At 43.2% G+C, this 16,825-nt stretch overlaps 1 protein-coding gene across 1 annotated transcript in view; it reads left to right on the forward strand.

The window, feature by feature from the left end:
* The window catches only part of PIP4K2B (phosphatidylinositol-5-phosphate 4-kinase type 2 beta), a 571,177-nt gene that overhangs the window by 489,026 nt on the left and 65,326 nt on the right, over nt 1–16,825 (forward strand). Inside the window, exon 8 of the mRNA XM_044055292.1 lies at nt 8,494–8,752. Coding sequence (XP_043911227.1) covers nt 8,494–8,752 — 259 coding nt within the window. The remainder of the gene's footprint in view (nt 1–8,493; nt 8,753–16,825) is intronic.

A 16,825-nucleotide genomic window follows, 5' to 3' on the forward strand; every position in this document is an offset into this window, starting at 1 on the left:
AACCAAGCCAGACCATCACAACAGACGCCTCAGACCTAGGATGGGGGCCCACATGCTGGACAAATGCATGCAAGGATTATGGACACAAGACCAGCTGCACCTGCACATCAACCTAAAAGAAATGCTGGCAGTAAAACTGGCAATTCAAAAGTTCAAACCATTTCTCAAAGAGGGTCAGTTGATGATAAGGACAGACAATACCACAGTCATGTGGTACATCAACAAACAGGGAGGCACACATTCATACCCCTATGCAGAATGACCTTGGAGCTGTGGACCCTGGCACTGAGCTACAACATCCAGTTACAAGCAATATTTGTACCAGGAAAAGACAATATACTAGCAGACATCCTAAGCAGAACTACCACAGATGCCCACGAATGGATGCTGCATCCGGACATCTTCAAGACCATTACAAAGAAATGGGGAATGCCACAGATAGAGCTATTTGCATCACCTCTCAATCACCAACTGAAAAATTCTGCACAAGGACATTCCACCCATTAGCATGGAAAGTGGACTCCTATCCTTCAACTGGAAAGGCCTAACAGCATGTGCATTCCCACCTCTTCCTTTGATGCACAAGGTGCTACTGAAGATCAAAGAAGACCGCCCAAGGATCATCCTGATAGCTCCAGACTGGCCAAGGCAACCCATTACTGAGGAGCATGTCTCGAACAATATGTGGCCTCTGCCCTGATGCCTTTGATGTTAACACAGAACAACTTCAGCATCCTGCATCCAAACCTAAAAACCTGCAGCTGACTGCATGGAACATCACATAACACCAGCTATTCCAGAACTTTCCCAAAGAGTTAAAGACATTATTCTTGAAGGCTCGCAGACCTTCAACAAGAAGGAATTATTCAGCAAAATGGAAAAGGTTTGTCATTTGGAGTACTGCAAGAGGAAAAGATGTGTCAAACATAGATATGGCTAACATCCTGGAGTATCTGGCGAACTTCTTCATTCAGGCCTGTCCTGTTCTTCCATCAAGATTCATGCATCAGCTATTTCAGCAGAATACAACTTTGATCCTCCAGTTTTCTCACATCCCTCTGCTCAGACAGTTTCTCAGAGGAATTAAGAATGTAAAACCTCCAAGGAAACCACCATTACCAGCATGGGATTTAAACTTTGTGCTAGAAAAGTTGACACTCCCTCCTTTGAACCAGCAGCAACAGCAGAATTACAACACCTGTCATGGAAAACTGCTTTCCTGCTGGCAATCACTTCAGCAAGAAGGGTTTCTGAACTACAGGCCTTAATGGCAGTACAGCCCTTCCTGATCTTCCATCAAGATAGAGTGTCCATGAGAACTAATCCTACATTTATGCCTAAGGTGGTCTCCAGGGTATCCTTAAACCAAGATATCCACCTACCTACTTTCTTCCCAACCCACAGAACAGAGGGAAAGAATACTGCATACCTTGGATGTACACAGACAGCTACGCTACTACTTGGACAGAACAAAAATAGCAGAAAGACTGACCAGCTTTTGTAGCCAATGCAACAGGTATGGAAGGAAAAGCAATTTCCAAACAGACAATCTCCAAATGGATAGGAAATTGCATTAGATTCTGTTACTCCTTCCATGGAAAACCAATTCCACAGAACATCAGACCTCATTCTACAAGGGCTACAGCCACTACCACAGCCTTCTTATGAGGAGTGGCTACCAAAGACATTATTGAGGCTGCTACTTGGACCTCCGTGCATACATTTGCCAAGCATTATAATTTGCCTTTATATTCCAGATCCCGAGCAGGGTTTGCCACTGCTGTTTTGCAAGGGATCCTAAACACACCATAATCTACTTTTCTCCTCCTCCCTAGTTTGGCTATGGTATTCTACCCATTTGTAAGGACTGCAGATGCATCCTTGAAGGACATAGTACAGTTTTGTACCTACCATAAATATAGATGTCCGAACTGGATGCATCTGCAGTCAGGATTACCCTCCCTCCTTCCCTCTGTGGTACTCCTAGGGTGTTTACCCATCTTGTAGCTAGCTGGGGGAATCTATTATAGTGTATTTGTTTGTATATATGTACATACATGCTTATTTTTGTGTTTACCTCTACTATTTGGAACCATTTGCATTTATCCAAATTTTAGCCTTCCTAGAGGGCACCTGGCATCTGGGGCAAGAAACACTGAGGAAAATGGTGTCGGCTGATGCCTTTATACCGAAGAACTGCAGAGATGACATCGGGTGAAGTGCGACACCAGCCGAGGCCAGACCCAGACTTTGGAATCCGGCCGACCGAAGGGCTGCCTGACGACAGGACAACCCATTTGTAAGGACTGCAGATGCATCCAGTTCGGACATCTACATTTATGGTAGGTACAAAACTGTACTTTTCTCTTGCCAACCTTTTTCCCCCCTCAAAAAAAAAAAAAGGATCTCTTTACATTCCTTGGATGTACACAGACAACTACGTTTTACCTGGACACTTATGCTTCAAGTTCCCAAGGTAAAGCCATTTCAAAACAGACCATTTCTAAATGGATTGCTCATGGAATTAGATTTTGTTATTCACACCATGGAAAGCAAATCCCAGGGAGTATATGGACTCATTCCACCAGAGCTGCTGCCACTTCAGCTGCCTTTCTCAGGGGAGTTCCTACCAAAGACATTTTGGAAGCTGCAATTTGGGAGTTCAGTGCATACTTTTTCAAAGCACTACAATCTACCTCTCTACTCTAAGTCTAGGGCAGGCTTTGCTTCTACAGTCTTGCAGGGCCTATTAGCCACCCCTTCTACTTTATGACCACCTCCCTTTCACTCTGCTTTGGGATTCTACCCTACAGTCATGACTGCAACAGTGAAACACGATGAACATAGTACAGTTGTGTACACTTACAATAAATGTAGATGTTCGAGTGTCTTTTCCCTCCCTCCTGTCCCCTCTTATTTTTACCTTTGTATGGTTTCCTTTCTCACCATTCTTTTGAGGTGCATTTGCAAAGGTTATGGGCCCTTACTCATTTTGGAACTCCTGACATCTGGGGCAAGAAAAACTGGAGAACATGGCGTCGGCTGTCAGCTTTGTACTCCTGGTGCTCTGACGCCAGGGAGCATGGTTGAACAGCCGACGCCGGACCCAGACTTTGGGATTCTGGCCGACCGAGGACTGCCTGCCGGCAGGGGAGAACCCTACAGTCATGACTGCAACAGTGAAGACACTCTAACATCTACATTTATGGTAAGTGTACACAACTGTACTTTCTTCTGATTCCTCTTCTGATCAGGAATTTTTTATTCCACCTTATGAGGACTCTAATGCAGAAGAATCCATCCATTCTGCTTCTCCTCCTGAGGATTTTTCTTTCGGAGAAACTTTGCATATCTTAAGGAAACATTTTCATTGGGAGAGTCAGGATTTCTCAGAATTCAAAAAGAGGCTTAGGGATTTCCTTCTTCCTCAGCATAGGCCTTTGGCTATACCACCAGTTTTAGACATTGTTGATGATGTTTTCTTAGAATCCAGCATAGCTCCGGATTCCCTGCCTTCAGCTCCTAGTAAGCCAGACAGATGTTCCAGCATTCCTGACTCCCACAAGTTTCTTTTTAAAAACCCTACTGCTGACCCTGAAACAATTTCTCAGGGTCCCAATGGTGTTAAAGCTTCTGCTAAAAATCCTACCCCTTCTGATAGAGACTCCAGGGTGCTGGATAGATGGGGTAGCAAGGTTTACACGTCTGCAACCTTGGCAATCAGGGCTTTAAACTGTCAATTTCATATGCTTAAATATCAACAGCATGTCATGGGCTTACTGAAACAGAAAATGTCAACAGCATGTCATGGGCTTACTGAAACAGAAAATGATGTTGATTTCTGACTGTGTGGAAAATAGTTACAGGATTTATTGCATTCAGCTGAACAAGTTGATAAGCATACTTTGCAATGTGGTTTTGATTCCTTGGAGGCCTCTTGCAGGGCTGCTGTAACTGGATCTGCTATAAGAAGGCATGCTTGGCTCAAGGAGCAAAATCTGCCTGATCACGTTAAAGCAAAATTGTTGGATGCCCCTTTACAACAGGACAGTCTATTTGGTAATAAGGCAGAATAAGTTTTGAAAAAGATGGAAGACAAAGCTAAATCTATGCAAACTATAAAAGATTTCCTACAAGTGTGGCCACCCAGGTTCAGTAGGCACTGGCCTACTAAGAATTGGTCCATTCCAGTATCCAACAGAGCCGCTCAGGTCAAACCCAGACACTCCAAAGGCTCCAGGTTTCAGTCACAAGGAACTTAAAAACAATGGAGTGCATCCACCTCCAAATCTGGAAGTAGCAAGGCAGCCCCCTATGGTAAACAGTCTCAATAACTTTCCTTTGCCATTTCCAAGCACTTAAATTTTGGCAGCCCCTTTGGGAGGAAAACTAGCACTTCATGCACAAAATTGGCATTTAATTACCCAGGACAAGCTGGTTTTAAATATAGTATCCCAGGGATACAGATTTCATTTCTACACGTTGCCAATTCCAAATGGATGGCCAGATCTGCCTCCAAATCAGTGGACAGAGGCCCAGAAACAAGTAATGTACCTCATGGATATGGAGGCTATTCAACCAGTACCAAAAAAGGAAAAAGGACAAGGTTTTTATTCAAGACTTTTCCTGGTACCCAGAAAAGACAAATCATGGAGTCCAATTCTGGACTTATCCATTCTAAATACTTTCCTGGACATTCCAAAATTCAAGATGCTGACTCTACAACAGTTACTGCCTATGCTGGGCAAGGATGCCTGGTTGGTAACTCTAGACTTAAGAGGCTTAACCTGCATATCCCAATCAGGGAATCTTGCAGAAGATACCTCCGCTTCAAAGCAGGCTATTTACATTACCAGTTCTCTGCACTTCCCTTTGGCTTATCTACTGCGCCCAGGGTCTTCACAAAGTGCCTGGCACCAGTAATTGCATTTTGCAGACAGAAATATTCAAATTTATCCTTACCTGGATGATTGTCTAATTCAGGCAGAAAACAAGGACACTCTTCTACAGCATCTGGCGTTTGTAAAAAGGCTCCAAACATGCCTAGGGTACACCATAAACAAAAAGAAATCACAACTGGTACCCTCTCAAATAATTACATTCCTGGGTGCAAGCTTGAGTACAACTGCCCAGATGGCTTACCTCATGCCAGACAAACAAATTCAGTTGATGACCTACTTCAAACAAGTGGCCACAAAAACCCAGCTGTCTGCAAGACAAATTCTGCAGGCCTTGGGGTTCATGGCTTCCTGCATTCTACTAATTCCATATGCAAGACTACATATGAGGAAACTTCAATGGTACCTAAAAAAACTTATGGAGTCAACATTGTCACAGCCTGGAAACGATTCCTATCATTCCTTGCCTGCAACAGGAGTTCCTATGGTGGGCAGAGGCCTGTCACCAAAACAAGGGACTGTCATTCATTCCATCCCCTGCCACCCAAACCCTGACTACAGACTCATCAGATTATGCTTGGGGGGCCCATCTTGCAGGGAGATGCATTCAGGGCAAATGGAGCCCAAATCAAATGCACCTATGTATCAACCAGAAAGAAATGCTAGCTGTACAGAATGCTGTGACAGCCTTCAAGAACTTTCTTCATCCAGGACAACTACTGATAAAGACGGACAACACCACAGTTATGTGGTACATAAACAAGCAGGGGGGTACCCACTCCTGCCCCCTTTGCAGACTAGCCATCGCCTTGTGGAACATAGCCTTGACTTACCAAATACATCTACAAGCTCAATTCCTGCCAGGATAGCAAAATACACTGGCAGACGAACTAAGCAGAAATGTTATGGACCCACACGAATGGAAACTGGATCCATGAATCTTTGGCATGTTGACACGAACATGGGGGAGCCCAGACATAGATCTTTTTGTCTCTCCCCAAAACTATCAGTTGGACATATTCTGCACAAGAATTCATCACAACAAAGCTTGGAAAGTGGATGCTGTATCCTTAAGCTGGAAAAACCTATCGGTCTATGCCTTTCCCCCTCTGCCTCTGCTCTCCAAGGTTTTACTAAAAGTCAGACAGGAAAAAACGAAAATGATTCTGATTGCTCCAGACTGGCCTCGCCAACACTGGTACCCACTCCTACGCAATATGTCACACCTTCCTCCGTGTTACCTGCCTCAGACACCTTAACCACTGTCTCAGCAGAACTATCAAATTCTGCACACTCAGCTCCAAACTCTGAATCTTGCAGCATGGCTAATCAACTAATTTCACCAGTCACATCTCTCAGTAAACCTGTGATGGATGTCATTTTGGAGGCAAGAAGGCCTAGTACTAGAAAATCTTATGCTGGTAAATGGAAAAGATTCTGTGCCTGGAACCAAGCACAAGGAATAAACATAGCAATGCCCAATATTCCTCAGATTCTGCAATATTTAATTGAGATGCTTCATAAGGGCCTATCTTTTTCTTCTATAAAAATCCATGCCTCTGCCATTTTGGCTCATTACAACACAGAGCCTCCTCTCTTTTCTCATCCCCTGCTAAAGCAGTACCTCAGAGGGGCCAAAATTTTGAGACCTCCCAGGAGAGTACCAACTCCTACATGGGACCTCAAGTTTGTGCTGGAAAAACTCACCCTACCTCCTTTTGAACCAGCTGCTACTGCAGACATAAAATTTCTCTCTTGGAAGACAGCTTTTCTTTTAGCAGTCACTTCAGTTAGAAGGATTTCAGAACTACAGGCCCTCATGGCAGGTGGAGCCTTTCATTATCTTTTAACCAGACAGGGTGGCCCTCAGGACCAATCCATCCTTTATGCCTAAAGTGGTATCCAGTGTGGCTCTTAATCAGACCGTTCATCTACCAACTTTTTTCCCAAATCCACAGAACAAGGAGGAGTGGATTCTGCATTCACTGGATGTACACAGACGACAAAGATTCTACTTAAACAGGCCAAAATCCCTAAGAAAATCTAAGCGATTACTGGTGGTATTTGCTGCAGGGGCAGAGGGAAAGGCTATTTCAAAGCAGACGGTTTCAAAATGGATAAGCCATTGTATTTGTTTATGCTACATGCACCATGGTAAACCTGTCCCCAAGAGGATCAGATCCTGTTCCACCAGGGCTGCATCTACGTCTGCAGCTTTTCTCAGAGGGGTTCCTACCAGAGACATTCTAGAAGCTGCTACTTGGAGCTCAGTTCATAGGTTCACCAAACATTACCATTTACCTCTCTTCTCTAAATCCAGAGCAGGCTTTGCCACTGCTGTCCTGCAGGGCCTTATCGCTGCTCCTAATGCTGTATAATTCCATCCTCCCAACCATAGCTTTGGGATTCTACCCAAATGTAATGACTGCAACAGTGAAACACGAAGAACATAGTACAGTTGTGTACACTTACCATAAATGTAGATGTTCGAGTGTATTCACTGTTGCAGTCTGGGTTACCCACTCGCCAGCCCCCTTTTTCTCTCTTATTATACCTCTTCTTTCTTTTACTATGCTCAAAAGCCTTTTTGGTGTATTTGCTTTTAGTTGGAGGTATATTGTTTGTGTTATAAATTACATGCATATATATATATATATATATATATATATATATATATATATATATATATATATATATTGCTCCCCATTTGGGGGGCACCTGACATCTGGGGCAGGAAAAACTGATTAAAATGGCATCATCTGCATGTTTTATACCCCTGACGACCTGACGTCATGGAAGAAGAGACAGCAGCCGACACAGAACCCAAGACTTTGTTATTCAGGCCGACTGAGGGCAACCTGCCTGCAGATTACCCAAATGTAATGACTACAACAGTGAATACACTCAAACATCTACATTTATGGTAAGTGTACACAACTGTACTTTGGTGATTTCCTATGCAAGACGGTCACCAACAATGATCCAAGTTTTCCATACTGAATAGTATATACACTAGAACTCACCATAGGATTCAAGATTCCTGCATTACACCAAATACACAGTTGATATTTTCTGTATTTAAGATTTTCTGAAATCCTGTCAACCAAATGAGTATTATGCAGTAAATATATATGTTGTGTGCATGTGTGTGTGTATGTATGTGTGTATATATATATATATATATATATATATAGATGTGTGTGTGCGTGTAATACATAACTGTTTGTAGGGGGGTTTCTACACATACATTGCCAGTGAGAACTTAAAATTAAGAGTGCTGCTTCTTAGAGTTCTGGTTTAGAATCGATTATGAGAGTGTGTTTTTGTTAAGAAGTGACCGACAAACATAGTCAGTTGGTAGCTAATATATCAGGCAGTTGATTGCAGATGGTCTTCGTCTAACAGTAGTTAGATAGGCTTGTGTTGTAATAACAGCTGTTAGGTCCAAGTCTGTTGCTGCAGAGTTAAAGGTACAGAGTGTTTATCTGTGAGGTTTGAGCAGCAGGACGTATGAGAAAAGAGGCATAAAGCAAGACTGAAACTCTTATCACACAGCATGACTGCTGCATGCATTAACCTTTTTATCTGCTTACAGTTTTTAGCTCTGCTGAAAATCATGGACTACAGTTTACTAGTTGGCATTCACGATGTTGATCGAGCAGAGCAGGAGGAGATGGATGTGGAGGACAGAGCGGAAGAGGAGGATTTGGAAAATGATGTAACTGGAACCAACCCCATTGGATCATATGGAACACCACCAGACAGTCCTGGCAATTTACTGAATGCTCCGCGGTTCTTTGGACCTGGTGAATTTGATCCTACGGTGGATGTTTACGCCATGAAGAGCCATGACAGTGAGTACAAATCATTTTAATAATAGTTTTCAATTTGCACAACATTGATTGATACATTCTGTAACTAGACAGAACAAAGTGGCATCACTTTAAGTGAATGTTTTTCAGTATTTTGATGTTTTCTTTGTTTGTTAAGTAGTCTCTTCTTCTTGCATTTTGTACTTGCTTCTCCCACAAAACAAATATTGATGTATGCCTAAGAAGGGTGTGATGACCATTTAACTCAAAAATTGGAGAGGTATATAAATGTGTACATTTTATACAAAGTGATGGTTACACTGCATTGGCAGGTTTGGTGCTGTACACCATAATGACACTGGATGGAATAAATGGGCTTATCCAAAGACCCTTTTCAGTCATGATCCATACTAAATGGCGCCAAGTAATCCGATCAGTTTGGTAATATAGCTTAAGCTCAAAGATTGTTCCATGTACGGTGTATGAAATTAATTAAAATGGGGGGGGGGTATCCCCGAAGTCCCAAGCAACCCACTAAACAAGTATAGTGGGTCCAAAAACAAAACGGTGTAAGAAACTTCTCTGTGTGGAAGATTAAAATTAATTAAAATGCATGCAGTGTAATGTATGTATTTTTTATTTATTTACTGGAAACCTGTGAATGGTTCCTGCAAGACCCTTTTTCAGTAGAAGCCTAGGGAGAAAAGTTCCTCAGATTATTTAGTGAAAAAAATATAGAATATTGTTACATCCAAGAAGGTCTAGCCATTTATCACCCTCGTTTTTTTCCATTTTGCTCATCAGGTTGGGGTGTCACATCAGCAGTAACCATCATCACAAGGTGACTTTGTAAGGTAAATCAGAGCAGATACCAAGGCTCAGAAAAGGACATCTGAATTTGATAAAAAAATTACTACCTCCAAATGCAATTTAAATGCAATAGCTGATGGTGTCATAATAACTCCAAAACATATTTATGGTGTTTATGTAGTATATGATCGGTGGCAATGTATGATTGGCGAGTATAGGAAGAATGTATTTATATACATAAATGGATGGTGACTGCATATGTTAGGCTGGGCTGTTTGATGTCCTAGAATTATGTAGAAATATGTGGGACGCATTACACAGACTTTAGGAAATTCCTAGGATCCATAGATTAACAGAGACTTCAAAATGGTTGCACACTTATCAACATGTTGAGATGAACTCTCCCAAAAACAGAAACTGTTGAAAATAATCATGTAAAACTATGAGCAAAATACAGTTACCGACAGGTAATTGTACTACCTGGGTGCAAGCAGAAGGAATTTGGAGAACCTGAGAGAAAATCAACCTGAAAAGAAGAAAGACTCTGAATGGGAAGAAATTTGCAGCTCTTCAGTAAACATCATTTCAGGTTTCAGCTTTGGTACAGGAGATGGCTTCCAGTAATTATGCTTTTAAAATAAAATGAAACACTGAAGACGTATGTAGAGTCAAATAAAAGGCAGGAAAAACAAAAGAAACTTTAGCTATTCTGATGGACTGGTAAAACTACAACAGTCAGTGGATGAAATGAAGAAAAGAAAACCAATAGGCGCTAAATGACAAAATAAAAATGCCAAGGAGGTTCCAAATCCACAGACAGAGTTTAATATACTTAAAGCGCTTTTCGTCCGGTCGAATCACTGGACTTCTTCAGGCAAAGTTCAAAACACAGGTGCCATATTTAAATACATAAAACTTTTCCCTCCATTCAAACATCTGACCATTCAGATGTAATACATCATTTACAATCTGTTAATTAAGGTTCATCACTTGTGCATAACTCTATTTTAAAAAAATATATCCACTAAAATATATTCACATTTAACCTCCTATGTATTCTTAAAAAGGGTCTTTTATATATTACAAATACATAAACATATAAAATAACACAACCTAGCCCCCAGTTCTCAACTTAACTCAATTATAGGGGAGTGGGAGGGGGAAAATACCACTCAAAGGGTCAAACAACCTAGTCTAAAATTGTATTAAACATTTATACTATTAATTCTATACATAGAAAGTTACAGAAAATGATTATTAGTTCAGTGTTAACACATAAAATTCATCTAGTGAGGCTCCTCAATTTTAATATACAAGCAATTAAAATCACTTCATTTAAACCTGGCTTTCTACTAGAGTCCAGGCGTAGCTGCCATAACAGTTCTTGCCTTTCTAACATTAAAAGGAACCTTTTATGTTGGGCTTTATTTGGTCAATCACCGTAAATGTAAAGACATGGCCCGGGTGACTGCTACAGTGCCTTGCATTCTCATTTTTACCCTTGCTAATACTATATATGCTCGTAAGCCCTTTCCTTTAGTTTTCTCTTGGTCTTACCAATATCGTATGCTATTAGAATTGATGTAAGACATTAAACAAAATAACAGAGTAACACATATTCTTATTAGTATTTATATAAAAACTGAATGATGTAAATTGCATGTTATACTGTAAAGCAGTTTTGTATAGTGTGCAGTCCATGGGTATTTTAAATGTGAAGTGGGGAATCCTGTCAGTGCCTGCTTGTATATGTTAGATATTAAAGCAAGCAAGTACTTTTTTTATAGATGCAAGATGTACAAGATTTACACTGTAACAGGATAAGAAAAGCAGAGAAGGAAGTTAAAGTTACTGTAATGTGATCTTGGGCTGCTGGGGTAGGGTATAAAAGTGTATTTAATATTATATGTAGATTTAAGATAATTATTCTCCTCTTATGTGGGATGGATGCCCATGTTAATGTCCTAGGTGTAAGCTATAGGCAGTTTTTGTATGGAAATAGGCTTGGAAAATAAGACAAAAATTATGAAGGGCTTGGAAGATAAGTTAGTTGCATATGCAGAGTTATTAGTTATTTCTTCTATTAACAGATGCCCTCAAGTGAGAGACTAGATGTCTGCATGTATAGACTAATGGACATGGAAAGTCTGAGCAGTGTGCTTTGCAGATACACAGTAGTCTTTTAAGTTTCCCTCAGAGTTACTGTTTTTGCCTCTCACTGTTGTGTGCTTTTACTGGGAGACAAGTTGTCTGTTCTTACAAGCAGTTAATCTTGAGAGCTCTGACCATTCTTTACTGAGAACAATGGAAGAGGAGCAGTGTAATTGGCATGTGAAGATACAGTGGTAAGCAGTTCATTGAAAAATAAGGTTTGAAACTGTGGAAAGTGAATAGGTTATATACGTAGCTGCTCCTCCAGCATTTTTAATAATTTAATACATTTAATGTAACCGTGGTAATGTAGTTTACTTATTTAAAGGTAGCCAGTGCATTTTTTTAGTAGGGGCTGAAAGCTAATGTTTACTGAAAGCATGCAATCTGTTTTTTTTTCATCTTCTGGAAGGGGAACTGATATAAGAAACTAATAGGTGACAGTTAAAGTGGGAACACAGGCTGTAGTGTACCTTATTATGGGTAATCTTAATTTTAGATTAGTTAATAACCTGTGGATGCAGGTATTGATTTGGGACACTTGCACTTAGCTGGGAGATTAAACTTTATTTGTTGAAAATATTTGTGTGTTCTAAATTAAAAGGGGACGGGGTGGCTCTGAAAATGTATTTAGTTATTGAGCTTTTTCATTGAAGAAGAAATAATCTTGAAAATGTGACTTAAGTTCAAATGGATATCAGAAGAAGCAGTTGCATAAGAGATCAGCCCTACCAAATATCTGTTTGTGCATGTAAGCCAAAACTTTTAGTTATGTACTTACCATAACTTCGGATGTATAGGATCCATCTCGCCTACATTCATAACTGATGGGCTCGGAGCCGATCCATCGGCTCCGACTCGGCCAACTAGAACGAAGTCTCTTATTGGCTGGGCTACTCCCTATCCCAGGATGCACTACACCTGCTTCCCCAGATCTTGTTTGTTCGCTTTCATACATACATGCAAACACAGAAAAAATAGTAGTCACTACCACCAACTAAAGTTCTTCAAGAGAAGATCTCCAAATGGAACTACATCTCCTCTAAATCCGAATGGAAGGGGGAAGGAGGGTGGAGATGAATGGGCGAGATGGATCCCATACATCCGAAGTTATGGTAAGTACATAACTAAAAGATGTAATGGGATCCTATCTCTCCTACATTCATAACTGATGGGACAGCGTCCCTAGCACATAAATCCCGGGTGGCTCATTGGAAAACACTCCTGAGAACTGTGGAACCAAAAGAAGCCCTGCCTCGAGAAACCACATCCAATTTGTAATGAGAAATGAAAGTGGGAGAAGTCCAGGTAGCCGCAGCACAAATATCATCTATTGATAATTTGGAGTGAAAAGCTACAGAGGTAGCTATTGCCCTGGTAGAATGAGCCTTGACTGGAAAGGGAAGCTCTTTGTTAGCCTGTGTATAAATGAAAGAGATACAATCTTTAATCCATTTAGCTATGGAGGTTTTAGCTACTGGTTGACCCAATTTGTTTATTGCAAAGGAAACAAACAGTTGATTTGATTTCCGCGTCTGAGCGGTTCTATTCAAGTAAAAACGCAGTTGTCTATGGACGTCCAATTGATGCAAGATATATTCTGCGTTATTAGAGAACTCTGGAAAAAACACAGGGAGCTCTATAGTTTGTTGAATACAAAAAGAAGAGGCTACCTTTGGTAAAAAGGAGGGGTTTAATTTCAAGGACACTCTATGTTTGTGAAAAATCAAATAGGGAGGATCAGAACAAAGAGCTTGAAGTTTTGAAACCCGCCTGGCCGAAGTTATGGCCACTAAAAAAGCCGTTTTCCAGGACAGAAATTTCAAATCGCAGGTAGCAGCTGGTTCGAAAGGGTGGGCAGTTAAGGCAGCAAGAACCATATTCAAGTCCCAAGGGGGGACAGGGTGGGATAATTGGAGGCCTAAGGAGCCATGCTCCTTTAAGGAAAGCCTTACAAAGTTTGTGAGACATCAATGAAGGTTCAAAGGAAGCATGAAAATTAGAGATAGCCGCTAGCTGAACCTTAATGGTGGAAACTGAAGAGCCCAACTGAAAAAGAGAGGCCAAGAAATTCAGAACCTCCGATACTGGGACAGTAAGGGGGTCTATACTTCGTTTCTGAGCCCAAAAGGCGAACCTTTTCCATTTGCTGGAATAAAGTTTGACAGTGGAAGGTTTATGAGAAGAAGACAATATGTGGATCACCTCCGGAGAAAGGGAATTGTCTCGGACTAAGGATGGAAGTGGAGTAACCATGCCGCCAACTTCAAAGACCTGAGAGACGGGTGAAGCCGTCCTGACTGATGAGTCAACAGGTCTGGCACCGGGTCCAGAAACCATGGACCTTCTACCGCATGCCTCTGTAGGAAAGGAAACCAAACTTGACGAGGCCAGTGCGGGGCAATCAAAATCATCTCGCTCTCCAGGTAAATGGCCTTCTGTATCACCCTCTGTAGGAGGGGAACCGGAGGGAAGGCATAAAGAAGACCGGGGGGCCAAATGTGGGTCAGAGCGTCCCTGGGAATCTGTCCCTGGGAGGGGAACAGCGTGAAGAACTCTCTGCACTTCGCATTGTGAGGGCTGGCAAACAGGTCACAACAAGGGAGGCCCCATTTGGTGAAGATTTTCGCAGCCACTCTCTGGTTGAGGGACCACTCGTGGGGTAAGAGAATGGTCCTGCTTAATCTGTCCGCAATCACATTGGATTTCCCCGGTATGTGCGTTGCCATTAGAAAGCGGTTGGTAGCTACCGCCCAGTGCCAAAGTCTCATGGCTTCTCTGCACAGTGGGTAAGATCTGGTTCCACCTTGCTTGTTTATATACCAAACCACCGACATGTTGTCGGATTGGATAGCAATCGGACCTTGCGGGAGAGTGTGATGGAGAGCTTGCAGTACCAAGAGTACCGCTCTCATCTCCAGGATATTGATATGCAAATGCGTTTCCTGGATTTGCCGTGTGCCTTGGACCGACCTGTCCAGGTAATGACCCCCCCACCCTACCTGGGAGGCGTCCGTGGTCACAGTGGCAACGGGGGGGGTTGAGGAATAAAGGGTCGCCCCTGGTCGAGATTGGATTGGAGGAGCCACCAACGCAGATCCCGACGGCAACTCTCCGTGATCATGACTAAATGGTTCAAGGGAAGTTCCTGATAGGACCATTGAACCGACAGGAGCCATTGCAAAATTCGCATGTGAAGTCTGGCTAAGGGGACTAAGAGTATGGTTGACGCCATCGAGCCCAACAGTTGTAGAATCAGATGGGCAGGAGCTCTTGATAGGGGGAGACAGGATTTGACTTGGTTTTGTAGAACCTGAATTCTTGCTGCCGGTAAGAAGGCGCGCATCCTTTTTGTGTCTAAGTCTGCGCCTATAAAAGTAATACGCTGAGATGGCTGTAGTACAGATTTTTGCCAATTGAACGTAATCCCTAAGAAACGGCCCAAGGTGAACGTGGCGTTGAGCGCCTGGAATAGTAGATGCTCGGAGATGGCAGTAAGGAGCCAGTCGTCTAGATATGGAAACACTTGGAATCCTAGACTCTTCAGGTGAGCAGTCACCACTGCCAGACACTTGGTGAACACCCTGGGGGCTGTGGTGAGACCAAAGGTCAGTGCTCGGAATTGGAAATGACTGACTCCGAGGCGGAAGCGTAAGTGTCTCCTGGACTCTTGAGCTATCAGAATGTGATAGTAAGCGTCCTGGAGATCTACGGAGCACATCCATGCATCCTTCTCCAGCAATGGAAGAATGGATTGAAGGGTGACCAGTCGGAATTTGGACTTTTGCACAAAACGATTCAATGAACTGAGGTCCAAAATGGGCCTGAAGTCCCCTGTCTTTTTTGGTACCAAAAATAATCTTGAGTAAGTTCCTGATCTGATCTGATCTGGTCGGTGGGGACGGGCTGGATGGCTCCTTTTTCTTGCAGCTTTGAAACCTCTATTGCTGCCTGATCCCGCTGACTGGGTGGTACGTCCGGGATTTCCCTTAAGGAAGGGGGGGGGCTTGTTGAAGGGGATGAGATAGCCTCCGGTAATAATGCGAAGCACCCACTGATCGCTTGTTATGGATTCCCAAGCTTGTGGGTGCGCCGCAAACCGACCCCCGACTGGCTCCGGAGCTGCACAGTCGGGCAACAACTCAGGGACGCTGGTTGTAGGAAGAACCACGAAAGGAATCGCGGTCTCCAGAGTTACGGGGGCCTCTGCCGCCTTTGGGGCGGTGTCTTCCTGAATTCCCCCCCCCCGCCTCTGGAGGGGGAATCACTGGGTGGAGTAGGGAAAGACTTCTGAGATTTTCTGAACCACATTTTCCCTCCTCTCTGGGCCTTGGGGTAAGGCCTAGAAGGAGCGGAAAAACAGGCCCCAACGGCAGTCAAAGTCTTGCCCTCCTGCTCGCACCGAGTTAGTGTGTCCTTCACCTTGGGTCCAAACAAAGATGACCCATCAAAGGGGGCGAAGGAATACTTGAAGGCCTCCGCAAATTAACACAAGCGTAACCAGGCGTGTCTCCTGAGGGCAACGCCTGTTCCTACTGCCGCGATAAAATGAGCCTCATGGACGAGTTCACGATGGAGAACAAGATAGTCATCTGGGCGCCAACAGCAGGGGCCAGCGCCTCAGGTAGATTACCAGTGAGGGAGTCATTTAGCTCTTTAAGGAGGTCCCTTTGGAGCCTGGTAAAATGACATAAATAATTCAGCGACCGTAAGGTAAAGGCCGCTGAAGACAGGGTACGCCTGCACCTATCCATGCTCCTGGAATCCTTATTAGGAGGGTGGACAGACGTTGAAGCCTCTGCCACGTCCTGCTGTGTGGCAGAAGCCACCACCATAGCATCTACTGGAACACCCTTCATCAGAAATTCCTTCTGGGGGGGGGGGGCTGAAAGAAACTTATTGGGTCTCGCAGGCACCGGTTCCACAGAATCAGGATGTTCCCACGCCCTTCGAGAAACCAAATCAAGGAGTTCATCGAAGGGCGGAGACACCCAGGAGGCGGAGGGCTGGGTCCCGAAGGCCTTGAGGAAGACTGACTCCTCAGCTGAAGGGGTTTTGGCCTGCCAATCTCCTCTCTGTCTCAGAATCTCCAGGATATCTGAGAAAGAGATATCATCCGAAGATGATTTGGGGTACCCTTCCGCATCATCGAGG

Source organism: Protopterus annectens, chromosome 13.part0, assembly GCF_019279795.1.
Source record: "Protopterus annectens isolate FY-2018-M chromosome 13.part0, PAN1.0, whole genome shotgun sequence".
In the NCBI taxonomy this organism is placed as follows: domain Eukaryota; kingdom Metazoa; phylum Chordata; order Ceratodontiformes; family Protopteridae; genus Protopterus; species Protopterus annectens.